This window comes from Silurus meridionalis, chromosome 8 (genome assembly GCF_014805685.1).
Source record: "Silurus meridionalis isolate SWU-2019-XX chromosome 8, ASM1480568v1, whole genome shotgun sequence".
Taxonomy (NCBI): Eukaryota; Metazoa; Chordata; class Actinopteri; order Siluriformes; family Siluridae; genus Silurus; species Silurus meridionalis.
In genome coordinates, this window is record NC_060891.1 from 5,125,001 (window position 1) to 5,147,896 (window position 22,896).

Genomic DNA, 22,896 nt, shown 5'->3' on the forward strand with positions numbered 1-22,896 from the left:
TTTTATGTATACAGTACTTTACTGTATTAACATTTTACTTCATTTTATAATAAATAATTACATTTTTATTAATAAATGTAATTATTTCAACATAAAACTCCATAAAAAACATTCCCTAAGTTTATTGTGCTATCAGCCAAACACATTAGTTACATGGCAAATGCAATTCCGCGATAAACCGGCCGCGAGATACGAACTGTGGTAAAGCGGGGGATTACTGTATATAATATACACTCATACAGAGACACAGAAGAATCTAAATGTGTCTTTTATCGCCACTCAATGAAAGGAAAGACAGAGAGATAGTGTCTCTTTCTGTCGTTCGCTTCAAGGAGACGTTCTGTCTAGCAAACCTGCGCCTGAGTCTTTTTCCGGCTTCTGTTTTTGCAGCGTTTTTGAGACTCGGACTCCAGCGTGGGAGAGCGAGCTATCGGCTTTCACACCATTCCGACTTCTTTCCTGAATTAGAAATATGTCTCGATGCAGAGTTCAGCTACGATCAGGTCAATTCCCTTCTCAGAAAAAAAATAAATGCTTGCGTATACACAAATAAACACAGGGACACAGATGCACGGACTGGGACACATACAAATATACATACAAACACAGGGACACAATCACAAACAGGGATATCCAGGGCGCACACACACAGACAGGGACTCACACACTCTGGGGCATATACACACAGGGACACACATGGACAGAGACACACTGGGACCATAAGACAGAGACACACAGACGGTTATACAGACATACAAACAGGGACACACATATGTACAGAGACACACATACTGTACACACAAGGATACATGCACATACACAGGGACACATACAAAGACAGGTTAACATGTATACTCATACACTTACAAGGACACACACCCACACACATTGGGACAGGAATACACACATGCAGATAGGTATACACATATATAGACAGGTATACACACAGGGGCACCCACATACACACATACAAAGACACAAACAGACAGGAACACACATACACACAGGACACACATACAGACAGGTATACACAAATACACACAGCAACACACTCAGAAACAGGGACACACTCAGGGATACACACACTCATACACAGGCACACACACATACAGACAGGGAGACAGACACAGACACACACAAGAACAGACAGGGACACACACATAGAGACAGGTGTATACACACACATAGACCGAACACACACACACACACACATACCCAGCTGCAGCTCCTACCCCCTCACAGGCCCACGTTAGCATCGGTGCTGCTGCTGGATTTATAGTTTATCTTTATCTCTGGCTTCATCTGTGGCTAGCTATTACAGCAGGCCCGGCCAGCTTATTGTTTGGGCCCTGATGGATCTGCGCGTAGTCCATCACGCGTGCCCGTGCGCCTGGAAAGCCATCGGGCCCGCCTGATGATGAAATACGAGCTCTCAGCTTCGGTAATGGCTGTAAAATTTCATAATTACATGGCCTTTATTGCATTGCATAATGACCCCGAAGCAGTATGAAACAATTAATTAAGATTTTCAGCCGTGCCTTTCGCAGAAATTAAAAGGTGCTCATTGCCACGGAATGGGGAGTCGCGGCTCATCTCGGGGAACATTAACAGCACGCTTTCAGCGCACGCTCTCCGATGACATTCCATTAAAAGGCCCAGTGCTCATGAACCGCCGTTTGTTGTTTACAGGTGTGTCTGCATGTGTGTGTGTCATGCAGCGTTCATGTTTGAGGTAAGAAATGACAGACCGCGGCGATTGATATTCACCTTCGGGTTTAATGTGACGAGAACAATACGCTAATCCTTCTCTAGTCTTTTTGCTTTTCTTTTTGCTTTTCTTTTTGAAACGTTTGTATGCGGTATAGGAAGAGCTTCTTCGTCAAATAGTGCCATTTTACGTCTAGGAATGATCAGGAAATGAGAATTCCACAATTAAATTTTGCTTTTTTAACATTGTCTCAAAGCAGCTTCCTTGAGATAGAGAGGTTATGAATGTTTTGGAATGTAGACGTTTCCACCTGAGATGGTATGAAGAAAGAAACTTCGAGAGGAACCAGACTCAAAAGGGAACCCCATCCTGGGTGGCACCAAATGTCTACTAGCATGTAGTAATACTAGCATGAAGACTATACTAGCATGTAGAACTCTGTTACTCTGTGCAGTAGCATCCAAAATCAGCTGTAGGAAGCATGGAGGTGGTTGTAAGGAAAGACCACAAGCTTTTGTGAAGCCCAGGCGAAGTTTTCAATTTTGTTACATTGCATACTACTGTACAATCGTTCAAATTCATCTTTTTTAATAAAAAAAAAGGAAATTTCACATGTACATAAGTAATCAGACCCTTTACAACACTTGAAAATGAGCTCAGGTGCCTTACAACTCTCTAAATCATTACTGAGATGTTTCTACACCTAGATTAGAGACCACCTGTGGAAAATGTGGTAATTATCAAAGGCACACACCTTTCTATAGAAGGCCTCACTGCTTGTAATGCATATCAAAGCAAAAACCAAGCCGTGAGGTCAAAAGAACTGGCTGCATTTTATATATATATATATATATATATATATATAAAATTTTCTGCAAGAATTTGCCATTAAATTCTTAAAACCCATTCCATTTGGAAGCCAAATGTCACACAGCATTCCATCAGATGCCACCCTCACCCTCCTGTCTCCTCTGAGCCCCTGGCTGAGTGGCCATGCCGGAGCCACTCGACGGAGAGAGAGAGAGAGAGAGAGAGAGAGAGAGAGAGAGAGAGCGAAAGAAAAAGCGAGAGTCGAGGGAAGCGGGGGTGATTAAAATGTAAATATTGATATTTCATTGTTTGAAACGGCTTCTCCATCGCGCTTGTTAATGTCACTCCATCTGTAAAAGCGTCTCTCATGCGGTCACTTTATTACTGTCCTGAGAGCTTTCTCTTCTCCCGTCGCCCCGGCGCACCGCACCGTCCCGGCCTGCATCGTTTTCCTATCTAATTAAGTGGAAAACACGGGTCCGTACAGTAATCCGTGGCATCTTAACCAGCTGCCCGAGCCATTTTGAATTTGTCGGCTCCTGCCGATCGGCCCCTTAATGTATGCAATTAAGAGGCTGCCGATTGCTAATTAGGTGCATTAGAATCAAGCGGCTTCGCACACACTTTGTGATTAGAATGACGAGGCAGCATCGCTCCCTCTCTTCCTCGCTCTTTCACTTTTCTCCTTCCCCCTCTTTCCCCTGGGGCATAACCAAATCCTGCAAAACACACACACACACACACACACACACACACACCTCCAGTTCTCCATAGGAAGAAATCAACAGCTCCGGCTTCGTATCACAAACGTTTCGAAGTAACCCAAATCGAAAGCATTTTTTGTGTGTTGTGTAAGCAAATCGTGTGTGTGTGAGAGTGTGGGTCAGATCCAAAATCAACCAAAAGTAATGACTGTAACGGAGCATCGAGGAAAAGTAAAAGGCGGAAAAGAAGCGTAGTTATGGTGTGTGTGTGAGTGTGTGTGAGAGACAGAGAGAGAATAAGGTCTATATCCTGATAGAAATCAAGTGTTTTCAAGGATAGACAAGGACATTGTTTGCTGAGATCAGAGTTAGGTTTAGGTGTGGGCAGAGCATTAATTAGCCGGATCAATAATCAGGGTTGTGTGTGCGTGTGTGTGTGTGTGTGAGACTCCTAAATATGCATCATTAGCAAAATGCGCTCTATTTGTTCTCTTTTTCCTCTGTGCTGGGGTTTGCTGCATGTGTGTGTAAGTGTGCGTATTCACGTGCGCAGTTCATCTCATCACTTCCCCAGATTAAAGACCTGAGAGTCTTTTACATACACATACACTCACACACACACTTTCACACTCACACGCATTTGTTTGCCTTTCCGTGTTGGTTTTTGTTTCGCGCACGTTTCCCCGGCAGCTTGCTGTTTGCCATGAGGTGACCGAAGGCCAGGACGTGATGTGTATGGGTATGCGAGCGGTAAAATCGCGTCGACGGACACGAGAAGAGGCTTAGTGTCTGGAGGGTATAAATACACACGCATACACAGCAACGCACGAGATGAATGACGAGCAGGCTTTAACGCTAATCCGCTTAACACACAGGAAAAAGAAAAAAGGAGAGAAAAAAAAAAGAAAGTTTGTTTCTCTGCGTCCCAAGTTGCATGAATTGTTTCGCAATTAAGACTTTTTTTTCTGTTCAGTCAGTTCCTATGATCCAGGATTTGTTCAGGAGAGATGTTGCATCTATCTATCTATCTATCTATCTATCTATCTATCTATCTATCTATCTATCTATCTATCTATCTATCTATCTATCTATCTATCTATCTATCTGTATATATACATACATACAGTATATACAGTTTATATACAATACATATACAGTATACACACACACACACACACACACACACACACACACACAGGTTATTAGTTCTAAGCTAGCGCTGTTTATTTATTGTGTTCTTTCTAACACAGTACAGCATGTAAAAGGGGGGTATCTTAATGATACAATAATTCTAGATCATTAGAATCAGTTGCCCCAGAGACGGGGGGGACAGGGTGGGACAGGGGGACAATTTTTTTTCCAAATGTTTCCATAACAATGCTGTTGTTTTGACAGAGCAAGATTTGTGTCCTGAACAGATACTGAACTTGTAGTACAAAGACTATCAAAGAAAGAGGTTGAGAGTGTGTGTGTGTGTGTGTGTGTGTGTGTGTGTGTGTGTGTGTGTGTGTGAAAGGCCTTCTCAGCGGTGTGAATGTGCAGTCAGAAGAGATTTGGCAAACTGTGTCGCTGAGCTCTCGTGCCCGGTAGGGGTTAACTTCGCTTGGCTGCATCACAGCCTCTTTCTGTCATCCTGCAACATGCCATACACACAAACACACACACACACACACACACACACACACACACACACACACACACACACACACACACACACTCTTTCGCCCAGTCCTTCTGAATATTCACGACCGATTTCACTAAAGCCAGGCCATCAGATGTTTTGTGAACGATCACACAATTCCTCTTTTCTTTGCACTTTTGACACACATGTTGGTGTCTGGTGTCTATAGGAGGGGTTTGGGTAGCAATGCTGATGCTAATAAGTGTCGTCTGGAATGCTTGGATTTGCTACAAAAACGTCCTCAAGTATGTGCATGAATTTTGCAAATAAGCAAAACACTTGATTTTTACAACCGATCATCATGAAATCATAAGTTTTAGAAAGAATTTAACATATTTTTCTTTATGTTATCGATATTCCAATATTTCAGAAATAACCCGGACACGTCTAGCGCTACGTCCGTGCCCGATTCGGCTCTGAAACAATGGTCTTGGCGAGGGTGCAGCTTTCAAAGTTGAGCCACGAGGAGCGGTGTTATCGCGTGCCTAATTTGTTCAGGAATTCAAAGAAAGACAGGCGAGAAGAAAGGAATGCTAGGAAAAAAAAAAAGTTTCGGCCCCCCGACGTAAACGTCAATATGGAAACCTCTTAGGTCTTTGGCGAGTAAATTCGCATTGACGCCTCTTCTCTTCGCGCAATCGATCGGGCCATGAGAACGCAGATTTGTATCTGTTAATTAATGCGTTCCCAAACTGCATTTGTATTAATCAGGGAGATAAGAAAAATTGGATGCCCGTGCCGGCATGACAACCGTAAAAGCAGGGGACCGGCCCCTCGATAAAATCGTTGATGGACCTCGCTAAAGGTGGGACGGAGGTGGGGGACAGGATGGAGGGGGTTTTGCAGGCGGTTGGGGGGGATTCTTCTTCCACTCGATAAAATAATCATCCAGCTTTTAATTATTCTGTGGGGAAATGTGTTGGAGATCCGGGAATGTGTAAATCTAATTATTTACTAACAGCAGTGACCGGGAGGGAGGGCTATGATATGGCACACGGGGAGCTCCAGGCTACGGAGCTCTGTCCATCTGCCACTGCTGTCCTGTTCTCGTCCACCCCCAGCCTTGATTCTCTCACTGTGCAGCTCATCCCTGTACTGTCTCAGCCCTTCGAGTGTCCTCTTTCGTTTGGTACTCGAACGTAGGCAGGGTTCACGGTCCTCTATTGGCGTTTTTAGATATGAAAGTTGAACGTTGTAAAAAAAACGTAACATAAAACCTGAAGCAGAAGGAGGTTTGGAGGTCTTTTGCAAGACCGTACCATCTTAGAGGTAAAGACTTCCTTTTGAAAAAGAAATCCTTAATATCTTAGGATGATTGTATAAACTAGAAGTGTACTCGGTTGCCAACTGGCACTTGGAGGCCACCAGCAGGCCAGGAAGTCGACCAACTGCTCAGCGCACTCCTAACAAGATCAGGGGGGGTTAACGCTTTGCTTAGTAAATTAGCGGCTTGTTGTAAATAATGATATGCCAAAATACATAAACATTCAGGATCAAATTCAGAGAAAGAAAAAAAAAGAAACGATGGTGGTACGCGTCTATCTCCAGAGATCAGGAGTAAGTGATCAGCACTTGCTCTGAGAACATGGCATGGCGTTTCTCCAGACGGTTGTAGTTCAGGTCATGCTTTTACTCATCTGCTTTGCATCCTCCTCTCACGAACCTCGAGTCTGTTTCTGGAGAGAAAGGAAATGGGGTGGAAAAGAAGGAGAGGAAAAGATAGTAAAAGAGAGAAAGAAAGATAGAGAGAGAGTAAGTGATATGAATGAGGTGAGCAGGACGGAGAAGGGAGTTTGAGGCAAGCAATTAGTCTTTCAGCTGCTGTGATGGGAAGAATTGATCCATGCTGCATGTTTGGGGAGATAAGGAGTTCCCTCCTGCAGGATGCCCCCTGGCCTTCGGCACAGTGCGAGACGAGACGAGACGAGACGAGAAACGAGAGACGAGCCTTGTGCCGAGTGCCTCTGCACCCTCCTTCCATCCTTTGTTTCATTCCATCCTTTTGTAGCCCTTCTCCTGATCACAACTTTCGAATAGACTTTCTTGCTAAACTTTTTTTTGTCCTCCGCAAAAGTCTCACCTTCTTACAGTTTCTGATGAATTCAGATTGTGCTAACAGAAGAGGTTTCGTGCTCTGGACCCCCTCCACCTCCCACTGCTGCCGTCCTCCTTTGCATAAATATACGCCAGCGTCTCACATCACATCACATCACCCTTCACCCAACCTGCTCCACAAAACGTCCCAAAAAGCTAAATCAGTTCATTTATATCAAGTGTACAAGACTTTTGTTTTCTCCTATGTTTTTTTTTTTCTTCTTGTAGGTTTCTCCACGCTGTCGCTGGCTGATCAGATGAGTCTGCTGCAGAGTGCATGGATGGAGATCCTGATTCTGCGTGTCGTCTACCGGTCACTGTCAATCGAGGACAAGCTGGTATACGCCGAGACTACATCATGGATGAGGACCAGTCCAAGTTGGCCGGCTTGCTGGACCTGAACAACGCCATCCTGCAACTGGTGAAGAAGTACAAGAGCATGAAGCTGGAGAAGGAGGAGTTTGTAACTTTGAAAGCTATAGCGCTTGCAAATTCAGGTGAGTCGCTTCATTTTCTAGATAGTGCAGGATAGTTATATACACTCTCCAGGAACCTCTGTAGATCTGCTTATTTATGCGTTCCATTCTGCACAAATCACAAGAATGGTTAGAAGATGGTAACAGGAATAGCCATTCTTTATAGCTCTCACACACACATTGACCCTTGAGGAAGTTACAATAGCAATAAGCCACATCAAGGTTCCTCTTCTGTCAGCCAAGAACAGGAATCTAAGGCTATAATGGAGACAGACTTGCTCCAACTGGATGAAAAGTCTAAGACTGAAAAAACACAACAGGACCACAAGGACTGATATACATTTTGAATATCATATTTAAGTTGCTTTAGCATCTCTCTCACCTTTCTGGCCTCAGAATCACCACTCTTTGTGTTCTTTGGCTTTTTACACCATTTTGTTTAAGCTCCAAAGATTGAAAGGTGCCAGAATCCCAGAAATCCCAGTTTTAGAAAATTCCCAAATCATTTAGCTTTGGTAACACGTGACAGTGACAGTTTTTTCCTCAATCTGAGATTTGATGACAAGATGAACTAAATCTCTGGTGCTGCTAAACGATTGGTCGAATGAATATTCACATGAATGAGCTAGAGTTCCGCTATTCCTAATAAAGGGGTCAGCTTAGTAATGTGGGTCAGCAGCGAAGAAGTTGATGTCTTTTTTTGCCGGTTATTATTAGGTCGATCGGATTATTCCGATACTCTTTCGCTTTCCCTCGTTCTCTCTCTAGCCTTTTCTCTGAAACATGCCCCTTTACCACTTATTAGCATAAGTCCATCTTAAACAAGGAGCCCATCAATGTGCATCCGGGTGTCAATAGCATGACCCTCTCGCTCCGGCATCTCCTTCCCTTTGACCCCCTTCTTTGAACTTTATCTTGGTTGCTGGCCGTCATGCTTTTTTTCATCCCCCTGCCCTCCTCTCCTCTCCTGCCCCCTTCCCTTTAATTACAAGAAGGAAACTGTCGATAAAATCTGTTAAATGGGATGCAGCGAGCAGCTTGAATAGGAGGGCAGCTATTTGTTCAAATTCTCCAGCGCTCAAGGTATTGACAGTTTGTTTTCTGAGGCCATATGTGACGATCAATCTCCGGCTGGGTCTGGCCATGCTGAAAAATGAAAAAGCAGATTGCTCTTGCTCTCGCTCGCAGACAACAGCTCGGCCCGCTGGACACTCGTGGCCCCTGCTGCCCTCCAGAAGGAGAAAGTTGCGCCAGGCTCAGGAAAAATTCTTTTTTTTTTAATTGATTTTGTAATTAACAGTTCATCCCTCTTGTCGATGACCATGTGCCTAGAGACCGACGGGGTGGCAATTGTTTTTTTTGCGGCGAAATTGGGGGGGTAAAAGTGACTAGAGTGATGTCCAGATTTATTTAGATGGACTTGCACCATCACTCTGCTCCCTGATCTGGAAATGTTCCCCTAGTCATGTGTTATTGCCTGCTGGCTGCCAAATGTTATTCATCTCCAATAGGTATTCAGTCAAAATTCCTTTCTGTTTCTCAATTTTTATTTTCATATTCCTCTCTTTTTCTCGTTCTGTCATGTTGTCGTGTCGCACGCTAGCATTTATCGAGGTCGCCCCATTGCGACCCACAGAGCTCTGCTCCCAGGAGAAGCATGCCAAGGTTCAAAGGTCTGCCATTTTGTCACTTTTTTTTTTCTCTCTCTTTTATTGTTTGTTTGGTCAGAGTGAGAAAACGACTAAGGAATTGTATAGTGTTCCTGCGAGAGAAAATAAAAACTCCTCGTACAGATTTTCCTTTATTATTAATGGCTTTAACTTGTGAGCAAAAAGGAGAAGAAAAGTTTTTTCCTTTTGTGTTTACTCATACCTATTTATATATAAATACGATGTTTTAAAGCAAGAACATCTCCCTTTTTTTTTAAGTCCAGACAGTGATATATATGTTTCCTCCAAACAGTGTAAGTTGTCTGGCTCCTCCACTGATGCTCAGATTGATGGTGCTGCCGGCGTGGCAGGCCTGGTGGAAAGGTGCAGTTAAGCATTTTCCTGGCAGGGATTTGGGTCTCGTCACGGGTCACTTTTTTCAGATGGCCAAAGCCCGTGTGACTGATGGACGAGGCCTTGCTGTCTGAATTCTCGAAGGGTTCGGATCCTGACACTGGAATATCGAGCCGTTATGTGAAGCAGACAGACTGTACATTCTTATAGGTCTAAAAAACCAGAGCTGAAGCCAAAGGGACCCACGTACGTGATTTCCTCCTCATCAATATTTGACCCTGCGGTTATTATTTAGTGTGTATATATGGATTTGGGGGTAAGGCATGAATTGGATAAAGACCTGTGTCCGTTTCGTACGTGTAGTCCATAGAAAATGCAATCGGCTTACATGACAATGCGGCGTATTCAGATTTGGCGGTAAATGAAAGCATCTTTCCCGTGACTTTCTCTCCCCCCAGACCTCTTTCCTGACTTGGTAAGAAAAAGCATTACAAATTCACCCAGCATTTAGTATGCCAACTCTTTGGCAGAGCCCTCAGCGCTGTGTTTTCAATAGCGTCCAGCCCCATGAGAGCATCCTAGCAAAGAGTGTTTAGTTCTATGAGTCCTGCTACAGTCGTTGAGGTGTTCCGGCAGGCGTGCCTGCCTTGCTAACAAGCGAATATGCAAATGGAGCCCGTCTGACATTCCTCTTCCACAATGCCAGTCATGCGGGGGGATTGATGCCTGAAAGGCGTCTTGTTGTCTCCTCTTGTTCGGGCTTGCGCTCCGTATCAGCTCGCTTCCGAGTGTTGTTCCTGTCGCGTGTGCCATTCATCAGGCCCGCCGAGAGCCTTGTAAACATGCGCCGAGCATAACCTCGCTGCTTAATTCTCCGGCGTGCATTTAATCACTGAAGAATGAGCTTCGGTCTGGCAGAACGGACAAGTCGATCCCATTTTCCTCATTTTTTTGAAACAAAAATTCTGATCGATTACATTCATATTAAATGTGGGTCTATTTCTGATTTCACTGATGTTCCCCACCCCTGTATGTGCTATATTCCTTTTCTCTGAGGTGAATGTAGAAATCGCACAATAACCCTAATATTACGAAGTAACGATTGTGTGTGTCTTTTCACGTCTAGACTCCATGCACATAGAGGACATAGAGGCGGTGCAGAAGTTGCAGGATGTGCTGCACGAGGCGCTGCAGGACTATGAGAGCAGCCAGCACCCCGAGGACCCACGGCGCGCCGGGAAGCTGCTCATGACGCTGCCTCTGCTGCGCCAGACGTCCACAAAAGCCGTGCAGCACTTCTACAGCATCAAACAGGACGGCAAGGTGCCTATGCACAAACTCTTCCTGGAGCTGCTCGAGGCCAAAGTCTAGCTCGGCCTCCCCCCGCCTCGCCCAGAGCGGGAGTGGGCTGGGCGTACCCACAGGCACTCTGACTACACAGCCAGGCGGTTCTTTTTTGCAAAACGTTTCTCCATAAAACGCCGGTATCTGATAATATCCTAAACGACTGACGTTATTCTACACGCATAAAAGAACAACAGAAAAAAAACCGAAAGAAAACGTGGTTGTTGAGAGGAAAACGTGGTTGTTGAGAGGAAAAAGATATGAACAATAGGACAACACAAAAGACCATTATTGTTCTCCAGCAGGACTTGGACCCAGCTTCTGACTTTGTTCTTCTCTAAAAGCCGGCGCAGTTTTTAGAGCTTTCAAGAAACATTTTTGTTGATTTACATCTGAGAATTAAGCGAATAAAAAGATCTAAGAACGATTGAAAAAAACCCCTGCCAAAGGAAGGAGTTCCACTGAGTGGGATGCCAATGAAACTGTAACGTCCCAAAACCCACATCTGACAGTCCCTCTTTAACAAGCGGCTACACCCGAACAGCAGGCAGTAGTGTCCCACCTGACCTCACAAGAGCAGATCGACAGCGCATTCGCCAAACAGAGATTTCGTTCGTTTGTTGGTTGTTTGGTTGGTTTACTTCCAGCTTCTTCTTCGTCTTCTTCTTCTTCTTCTTCTTCTTCACCCTCTCCCCAATCCCTTCCTTTCTTCCCCATCTGAAAAAGCTGCTCCTAGTTCCTCCTTCATTTAAACCACGAGCGGTCACCAAGGACTTCGATTTCCCAATCCACAAGCCCCTACCACCCCTACCCCCCAGCCCGAGTCTTCCGAACACTTCGAGCCACTTTTTAATGATTTTACCATGATCTTTTTTCAGGGAATCTCCTGAGCATTAGTCTCTCATGCAATACAAACCTGAGGTACTGTAGTGGACAAGGAACAAGACTCGTTTCTTTACAGCTAATTTTTTGCTGCGCTTTAATCTCAGTGCATTTATACTGAAGGGTGTAAATACGTAGTTATGACGTCATCGGAGCGTCCGATCACATGACGAAAACTGAAATCGTTTTTTTTTTCCTTTTCTTCTTTTTCTTTTTCGACACTTGCTATCTTCTCTAAGCAATAGAGGTTTTAAACGGGAGGAGTGTACATTTATGCAATTTCTGTTCCGTGTTGTTTTTTTTAATTATTCCTATTATAATTCGTTTGTTTTTTGGAAACTATATCTTGCAGCTTTAATGTTTTCCTTTTATGCGGTCGATACAGTATGATATTCGAGCTAATTCACGGCAGCCATGAGGACCATGCACATGAACCCAACACGATGATACGTACGCATTTGTAATCATACCACCGAACTTACTTTTACTGATATCATTTCATCCAAGCAGTATATTAGCACTTAGAAAGAAAACACGACTGCAGTTTTACGGGCTCCCGACCAAACAGGGCCGTGAGATCACGATATATTCTACAATATGGCAGATTTTTTCTCATCATAAATATGTCAGTATTAGTAGGTCTATGGGGGTATTTTCCTGAATATTCTTTGACATTGTATATTGTAAATGAACAGATTATAAAAACTAACCCGAGACATTTTATTGGAATGAAAATATAAAAAAAAAAATAATCAGCTTCTTCGTGTTTCAGGTCTGTAATTTCTTTACCTGAACGTCGTTTTTCCTTTCGTTTCCTTCTTCCTTTTTTTTCCCATATGATGATGTGCTCGTATTCTCACAATGATGATTCCATTTCCTTTGTTTTTTTTTTTTTGTGATGTCCACACTATTTATTTATTTTTTTTTAGTTCAAGACAGGGTAGAAACAGAGACACTACTGGATGTATGAATCCTCAGGAGACATGGATGATGGGTTTCAAATAACTTTCTGGCATAAAGGACTTTCGCGAAGTCACCGCTCGATCGGCAGTTTCATGATCAATGTAAATCTATACTGATGTATAAGTGATTAACAGTTATTTAAAGGAAGAAGCAACATATATTTAAAAAAAAAAAAAGGGGGGGGATCATTTTATCGAACTACTTTCATGTAGACTAACACTGTATATCATAGGTATAAAATAAAAAAAAATGCTTTTGAGTATCTCCAAATGGTAGTGAATATTTTTTACTATTATTATTAATTTTATTATTATTACTTTTCATTTCATTTTATTTTTTTAATTTATCATCCTGCTGTACATAAGGCCTATCATGCTGAGCGACTCTTGTAATATTATCTTTGAATCCTTGAGGCTGCAAAGGAAAAATGTTATTTGTTTTCGGTGTAGGATCCACTTTTTAACACTCTCGCTTCAACTTTGTGTGCTGAATAAAAAAAAAACAAAAAAAACATTAAGAGGTAAAAAAAAAAAAAAAGATAAATCATTCTTTGAATGAAGCAGGGATAAGGGTTTTATTTCTTTTTTTTCTTTCCTCCTGTCTGTGTTCTTTAAATACTGTGTAAAAATTGTCATTCGCTATACACCAATCTTTTCATCTAGAGCGTGGAGAGTGTAAAGTTATTCTGGATGTTGGGTCATGGCTTCTTGTCTGATGGTCAAAAAAAACGGATCTTGTTTGGATGTTGCCATTTTCATTTGTTTGGTATATATATATATATATATATATATATATATATATATATATATATATATATATATATATATATATATATATATATATAGCATACAAGGTGTGCTTTATTGCTTTAGTTTATCGCTTTAGTCTTTCTTATGATTGTGCAATGCACACACACACACACACATATATATATATATATATATATATATATATATATATATATATATATATATATATATATATATATATATGTATACATGTATACATATGTGTGTATATATATATATATATATATATATATATATATATATATATATATATATACATATGTGTGTGTGTGTGTGTGTGTGTGCGCATTGTCATGAGAAAGACAAAATGTGATTAATGACAAAGAAAAGGACAAAACTATAGCAATAAAGCACAATTATTTTTTTCCCCAGTGATCGATTACATTATAATTTTATGACGTCACACAGATGTTACAGCAAGCAGTCCTGGGTGAAGGATAGTTTATAAGAGCTGATTTGAGCTCAGCTGTCACTTTGTATAAGTTCAAGACAAAACCTGACTCTCCATGTTCACACAAATATTTACAGTACATATATATATATATATATATATATATATATATATATATATATATATATATATATATATATATACACTCCTGCCAAGCATTTTCTCAATTCCTGGAGAATAAAGAAACTTCCTGCGTAACTTTTCTCAGCGTAGTCCCAAGGATCACCCGGATCATTAAACAGAAGGCTCCGATTGCTCATTATTATAGTGAAATGAAGACGTCGTGTAAATTAGCGACGATCCTTTTTTTTTTTTTTTGCCATGAGATTTTTTTTTCTTATTTAAAGCAATACGTGTGGCGGCCACATTCCACACCTGACTTAGATCAAAAATGCTGTATTTATTCGACTATTTTGCAAAATATAGGAAATACTACATGACTGAGAAAAGAAAAAAGTAAATGTACAAAACAACTATTTTTTATTATTAGAGGACATTTAAAAAAAGGGCACAGGGTGGTATTTATTGTGCAAAATTGTATCTGAGGATTTTTTTAGGAAGAACTCGAGGAAAAATGAAGGGGAGGGAAGGGAGGGGGGGGTTGATTTCAAGGCAGCAGTAATAATAATAATAATAATAATGATAATAATAATAATAAGATCAATTAGATAATTATCACTTTCAGTCCAGGAGTTGCTGAAACAGCCTGTAGTGAGATCCATGTCTGTAGCTCTAGATGTGCTCGACATCAGTGAAACAATTCCTTGTATATTTTTGTGACGTGTACCATACAGTGTGCTCCAACAATTCTGTCCATTTGTGTAAATGTATTTATTTTACATTGTATATATTGTTCAATGCAAAAAGAAGAGAGACCTATGATTCTGTAACTACGATCAATTCAGATGTGTAACTCCAATTATGCCTTTCAGGATAATGGTAGAGCAATATTAAAACATGCTTCCAGTTTTGACTTTGGCCTTCTTTCTTTGTTTCCCTTGTTTCCAATTTTTTTTTGGGTTCTTGTCAGTTAAAATGGTCACTATTTACCTTTTTATTTTTTTTTTTAAGTAAATCAAACAATAATTATTCAATTAATTCAGTTATGACCAACTGTTTTTTTTGTTTGCCAAAAAAAACCAACAAAAAAATCCATGCAATTTGTTTGACCTTTTTTGCTTTTTAATATAAATAATAGCGACAAGCTTCATATACATTATTGCCTGCATGTCCTACAAAACTGCTCCTCTATCAAACCATAATTTCCATAACAATATTTTAAAGAATTGTCATTTACATACAGTTAGTCAAGAATGAAGCAGCTTTTTATGAGCAGCTGAGAGCAAACATCTTCATGCAAACGTTATGCAAAACCCGTATCAATCAAACTAAACCAAATATCATAGACACACTTGCGTGAGAGAAAAACACACTCAGAATACAGTATGGAAAAGCAATTGCTTCGAATAGAAAAAGGGTAATTAGCTAATTAAAGTCAATATTGTTACATGTACAGGGATTTATAGAGTAACAGGTGAATATATACATAAAAAAATCACTATGATACTGCATTATATTATAAAGAAGATGTACAAGCAAGAGGTGTAAAGAGCACCTGAAAACCATACTTGACTAAGAGGATAAATACTGCAAAAACATACTTAAGTTAAAAAGACAACAATAATGGACAAATGTTTTTATTTTAGATCAAATAATAAAAAAAAAATCAAAGTGGTAATGCAAAATCTAATTGGTAACATTAACAGGTTAATTAAAGTATAGTGGAGTAAAAAATTAATATATTAAATTACAATTAAGTAGAGAGTAAAATGTGCTTATATCTTTGATATTCAGTAAAACTAGAAAGTGGGCAAAAAATTCTAAAGTACAGTAACAAAGTACATTTATTTAAATACTTTACACCACCAGTGCAGGTTGCTGTTTGTGCAACATGATGCATTAAGAACATTAAGGCAACGTCGCTGCAACGCATTGGTCCACGCTATACACCCTTCACTTTATACTCACTTTATACAGTAGGTAATATGTACTGTTTTAGAAACTCCCTGAAGCACATTGCATATTGGAGAACATTGTTGATCCTGGAGCTAGATGGAGCTAAATGGAGCTGGACTGGAGAAACCCGACACAGTTCCTCCAAACAAAATTCAAATTCAGTGAAAGTTTAATTTGTTACATATACAATCAAGCACAAAGCTATTATATAAAAAGCTTGGAACAACCGGTCTATGATGTAGACTGGGAAAACGTACAATTCAAAGAATAAAAAAGGAATTTTATTAATAAATATCATAAACTAGAATATATTACATAATTGTAATGAAAAAAAATGACACACAGTGTTGCAGCTAGTAGTGTTGGTGCTTTACAGCTTTAGAGTCCCCAGTTTGATCCTGAACTTCATTTCCTGTCTGTGTGCTGTGTGTTTCTTCATGCCGGTTGCATGTATGGCATGTATTGTGTGTGCTTAATTGCCCTTGTGAGTGTGAGTGTATGTATACGTGTGTGAGTGTGTGTTGCGCAATCCACTAAATTCTGGGATAAACTGCTGATCCAGGTTAACCAGTATGAAGATAAAAATAAATACATGAATGTTATCAGAACACTGACCTACATTTACAACCTAAATTCTAATATTTGTTCCATAAAATTGTATTCATTTATTCCCAACAGTTTATTCTCTTTATTTCATAGCGTTTCTCTTGGCTGCACTGCTTCCAGTACATGTATGTGGATGTTAGATTTTTTGTCCAATCAGATTCCAGCCTCTATCTGCTGTCATGTCAATCTAACCTGCCCAGGACCTTCAAAGTCAGTAGTGCTGGTGTTTTTACCATTGTCTCCTTAAAATTTAGCTCCGTTTCTTTAACCAATAAAATTTCAAATTCACCTCACAGGGTCAGCTAGCTGGCCCAGAATAGTGTCAGCATTTTTTTATCCTCTGATTGGTTGATCAGAGGGAAACTGTAACAGCCAAGTTCGACTGGCAAAACATGTCTGTAGCGCTGCACACATTAATACATCAGCATTAGACTTTTTTATGCCTACGGAGAAAGAGAAATTAATTTGGTTTTCGACATACTTAAAAATCTATTTTCAAGAAAACCTAGACATCGTGAGGAGATGTCGGCTAACCCTGAATCTAGCTAGCTTGTCTAAGCCCGGGAAAGGGTTTGTTCACCACTTCCAGAACAGTCAATACGAGCGGTACCACGGGCTTACAGCCTCTGAGGAGCGGTGTATATTAAGAGTCTGCATCTCTGGTGAGTAGGTTATATTTTATTTAAAATATTATTGTCATGTTATTAGACAAATACTGATTCTGAACTGCTCCAGATGATGTAGGTGGCACAGTTGTGGTTGTAGTGTAGAGGTGTGGAGTTGTCTTAACTGGGTTTTTTGCTTTAGTAAAATGGTATTGACTCCCATGTGTGATCCAATACTAAATGCACAGTCCACCACTGCAGCATAAGAAGAAGAAAAAAAAGAAAAAGAATGATACTATCAGTTAATAATATACTAATAGTACCGTAATTTCCGGACTATAAAGCGTACCCTTATATAAGCCGCACCCACTGAATTTTACAAAGATTTTTATTTTAAACATAAATAAGCCGCACCTGTGTATAAGCCTCATCTATATGTCTACACCGAAACTAATGAACTTTACACAGGCTTTAACGAAAGACAGTGTCTGGTGAAATATGTTGTGGCTCCTTTACGAGCAGAGCGCCATTTTGGGAACAGCACGTCACTACATTCTTCCGGTATTACTGTGTGTGTGTGCATGTGAGACTGAGGATTATGTGCTCATTATTTTCTGATGCTTATTTCTAAGTTTTTTTGACTAACCCATAACGCTGTTGCCAAGAAAATTAAAAAAGCATGAGTTTTTGGAAACCTGTGTGTGCTTATATGATTTCATTTGCAACTGGAATTAGCGAGCTCTCCCTTCACCCAGACTCAACGCGCTACAACGGCTTGTATCTAAACAGTAGCCGACCAATTAAGTCATTGTTCACTGTCTTCCTCCTTCCTTTCACAACTACAGTGGTACCTTGACGTACGAGTGCATAAATGTACGAGTTTTCCGAGGTACAAGCGGTCACTCGGTCGATTTTTTTGCTTTGTTACGCGAGCAAAAAAATTGAGGTACGAGCTCATATAAGTAAAGAAGAAAAAGTAAACATTTTAAAGTTTAGGGATACGTAGTGTACAGTAGTGATAGTAAAAAACTAGTTTTCCCTCCGCCTCCGCTTATCGCCTCTACCCCCCCTCCACGCACACACACACACACACACACACACACACACACACACACACACACACACCCCCGGCGTTTTCGTTAGCTCAAGTCATCTCATCTCCAAGGAAAATACACTGAATAAAACCTTATTATATCTACATTCTCTTTCTATTATGTTTTTATACAAGATTTGTTATTAAGAAATGTATTTTCCAATTTAATAACATGAAACATAAAAACGGGGTGTCATTTTGAGGGTTGGAACGGATTAATGCCATTTTAAGTATTTTCAATATGGAAAACTGATTTAATGTGCGAGCCAATTGAGATACGAGCTTGTCCACGGAACGAATTAAACTCGTAGGTCAAGGTACCACTGTATTTCTCTCGGGAGTTTATCACACAGGTGAGGTGCGTTTTTTCGTTTCCGTTCGGAAATTTCATTGGTCTAATGTTATGTCGCTCAGTGTTTTGGCTTGAAGTTTGTGAAACCGGGAAAAACCCAGGAAAAATCCATAAATTAGCCACTTCGTTGTTTAAGCCGCTGGGTTCAAAACGTAGGAAAAAAGTAGCGGCTTATAGTCCGAGAAATACGGTATATTATATGCCTGAGAATGCTGTTAAAATCCTACTCGATATTGCTCTCAAAACATGCCAGAAGATATGTCATAAGTTTAACTTAAACCTGGAAAATTGATAGCAAGAGGAAAGCAATTGGACTCACTGTATTCCTCCATGATGCATAAATCTGTCACTTTTACACATCATCAGTGTAGATTTTGAATCTGTGCTTGGCTTTATATTAGGAAGTCTATCCATGATGTTTGATATTGCACTTCTAAATTTGCACATCACCGTTTTAACTGCTGAACAATACAAAATAACAAGATTGCTGGTTCCTGAAGGGGTGGGTGTACAAGAGGTTGTTGTCAGGTCATATTCAGTTGTGGAGTCTATTTCCCAGTGACCACTATGGCTGCCCAAATTGGCTGACAAAAACAGCTACTCACAGTCTACTAATTAGTTTCCCTGTTAGACAACACTCATCTACTAACAAAACACACCCACACACATATACAGTATACACACACACATACATACATAAGAGATTTCCTTTCAAGATCTCATTGCGATGTATCATTCCCAGTTCCTGTTTCTAGACCAGTTCAGAATTTCCAAAAACATTGGAATGAAATGAAAAATACAACAAAGAATACTCTCAAAACTCCTTAGTTCCCAGACATACAAACCTGTTGTTAAAAGTAGAAAGGATGCAACAAAGGGGTAAACATGGTCACCTTTTTTTGAGCCATTTTGCATCCATCAAATGAAATGTTTTGCCCTTAACATTATACATTTTCTCAGACTTGCTCAACAGGAATAAATATACATAATTCACTTTCATTCTTAAGTTCTGTAAAGCTGCTTTGAGACAATGTTAATTGTGAAAAGCGCTATAGAAATACACTTGAACTTGAACTCAGTTTAGAAATGTGATCTAGGTATGTTGTATGTTCTGTTGTGAATAAAATATGGGTTTATTGCAAATCATTGCATTTGGTTTTTACGTGCCTTTGAGTGTCCCAGCATTTTTGGATTTGGGATTGTAGTTTGTATTAAAAGTTATTGTTTTGTAACCCTGGTTTTTTGTATTCTGTTGTTGCCTTCTGGACTCTGTAGGCGCATTGCCTGACCTCTGCCCCTTTGTTGATTCTATTATTTGGTTTTGCATGCCTTGCTTATTTAAAAACTTTTATCTTCCCTTGTATCCGCTTGTGTACATTGCTGCTTGGTGACAGCTGTCTTTCTCCTGTTTTGATTTATTTTTGCTCCATGTTGGCAGGCCATCTTGTACAGCCACAGTTCATTCTGCTGCGCTTACAATATTATTGTCTCAGAAAGGGTTGGAAGAGAAATGGCGGACGCGGAAAGAGTTCCTGACAACTTGATGCAACGTTTGAGGCATGTGCACTCAGAAAGTAATCAGCCGCTAAGCCCTTAGGCTGCCGAGCGGACACATTGATGTAAGACAACAGTCTACACAGATGACATGGCCTCTCACACACACACACACATACAGTCGCTTCACTTAGTCATAAGTGACTAACTCAGCATGGTGGCACTATGGAAGAAGAAGATGACACGACAAAGCCCCCGGTGATATTAACCATCAAATGGCAAACACTCTTACACGATTCTGACAGCCAAGAGCTCGGCATGACTGACAACCTCTTCTCTCTTGTAGGCCATGCTCTTGAATGTTGGCAGGCCAGAGAACGGCTGGAGAGGAACGCTAACGGATGGCGTGCTCCATAAAATCTTCTGCTTCTAATACATTTCCAAGCTCTTAATGCTCAGAGATATTTAATGTTCTGTAGCAAAAACGTTTAAACCTTTAACAGTGACCTACGGGCAAATATTTTTCAAAAAAAGAAAAAAAAAGAAGACCACTTAAAGAAGGTAGTGGATTTCTTTATCCGCTTCTATTTTAATAGTCGTGCGCCACACATACGTTTTACTCATGGCTTCGGAGTTCATTTATTTTATTTTATCTTCCAACCATTCATTCGTTATTATTATGATACAATAAAAGCTACTTGAGCATTTCAGTCACCGAAGACTGTTCTCATTAACCTTGCGAGATGCTGAAAGGGATCCATGGCTTTAGTAATGACGCTTTCAAACTCTTTTTCCTCTCGTATGTGTCGTGTGGATGCGGGACGGAGACGTGTTGAACGGATGCTGAGGGCTTATTTATGTTTGAATGGAAGTAAATAGATGAGCTGAAATATATAATAAGGGTATAATTTACAAAGAATTCCAACCCTTTAGTTTTTCCCTTTACTTTGTTTCTTTACTGTTACATATATTCTTTTTTAAATTAACTAAATTTAAAATTTAAATATTTTTGTTCGTTTATCAGGTTAATTGCCCAAAATTAAAAGGTTTTATCGATTTTAAGAGATGGGATGTAACCTAAAATAAATTAAACCAACAAATCATCACATCATTGAGGTTTAACTGAATTTATCTAACACAAAAAAATGATTTGTGCACTTATCTACTTATCTACTAACTTTGTGACGGTGTGCCAAATCATACACACTTATTCAACATCTCATTATGATGTGCCATTCTCAATTTCTGTTCCAAAACCATAATAATTCAGACCTTTCTCCATTTAAAAACGATTGGTACATTATGAAGTGAAAAATGCAACAAAGAAGACCCAGGAATCCTGTATTACACATGAATGGGAAAACATTCCTCTTCCAAAATTAAAAAGAAGAGAGGATGGTACCCAATGGTACACATGAAAGTCCCAACTTTATTTAAATGTTTTGCAGTCACTGAATTCAAATGTACTCATGTACTATTTCAAGCAAAATTTATAACACTATTCATTATTAACACCTATAATGTTCATTTGTGCAATCACCTGTTCGGCCAATCATGTAGCAGCATGAAATGGTGTCAAGCAAGAGGACAGCGACACTTATTGTTCACAAAATAAAGTAAATGTGTTTGATATGATTTAGAATTTCATGAAACTGCTGATATGACATTTTCATATACCATAGACTTTAGGCAGAATGTGTGAAAAATAAAAAACTTCTAGTAAGCAGCAATAACCTAGGTTGAGGCAGGATGGGCTACAGCTGACACAAAGGTTGCGGTAACTGAGATAACCACTATTTACAACTTTTGTTGTTTAGAAAAGAATTTCAGAATGCTGAATATGTTCAGATTTGTGGAGGATCAGAACAGAATCAGAAGACCATGTCAACCAAAAGCAGGAATCTAAGATTACATTGGGTACTGGAACACTAATACTAGGAAAAATCCAGACGTTCTTCCAAAGATTTATCGTCTAGCTGCCTGTGCACTACAGGAGAAAAAGAGCTTAAAAGTCAGGACATGTCTTTTGTTTCTGTCATTTCCTTTTTCAAATAAATAAATATTATCTTTTACTCTTCATTACTGTGAAGTAGTAATGTGTGCACTCGCACCCTGATGGCACCTCCGAATCCTCTTGATTTATTTGTCAGTGTCAGTGCAGGAGTCTCCTGGGTCTGGCTTTGCTGATGGGCCACACTGCACTGTGGTAATGGCCTTTCGCAGGTCTCTTGCTCCCCTGACACTTCTCAGGCAAACATGCTTGTGTAGATGCAGAGAAGAAGTGTGTCGAGGCAATTCCTAACAACATTCAAGGAGGAAGATTGCTTTCTTTTTTCTGCTGTTAGGCACTGGCGCACAAAAATGCTTTTACTACTAGAACAAAAAATTTGCCAAATTATGGCAATATGTATTTGTTAAACAGATTACATTACCAAATCTGTCTAATCTTTTTTCACAAAGGGCCGGTGTGGGTGCAGGTTTTCATTCCAACCAGTCAAAGGCCACACCTGATAGTCATTGAAAATTAAAATCATTAGATTTAAACAGATAGAATTTGGTATAAACTTGCTTAGAGAGAAAAAATGCACCCACACCGACTCCTCATGGAAAATATTGGACACCCCTATTCACACTACCTGGCAGGTCTGCCATGTCTGTGTTGAGCATAAGACCATCTAATTTATACAATTGAGCAGATGAGGGTTAAGGGCTTTGCTTGAGGGCTCCAGTCTTGATGGTGCTGGAAATTGAACTCACACCCTTTTGAACAAACTTTTAACACCTTGTCTGTTTAAGAATAAGGGA

At 40.0% G+C, this 22,896-nt stretch overlaps 1 protein-coding gene across 1 annotated transcript in view; it reads left to right on the plus strand.

The window, feature by feature from the left end:
- The window catches only part of esrrga (estrogen-related receptor gamma a), a 70,936-nt gene extending 57,501 nt beyond the window's left edge, over positions 1 to 13,435 (plus strand). The window contains 3 exon segments of the mRNA XM_046856276.1: positions 7,226 to 7,342; positions 7,345 to 7,494; positions 10,603 to 13,435. Coding sequence (XP_046712232.1) covers positions 7,226 to 7,342; positions 7,345 to 7,494; positions 10,603 to 10,847 — 512 coding nt within the window. The 3' untranslated portion in view covers positions 10,848 to 13,435.
- The last annotated feature ends 9,461 nt before the right edge of the window (positions 13,436 to 22,896 follow it).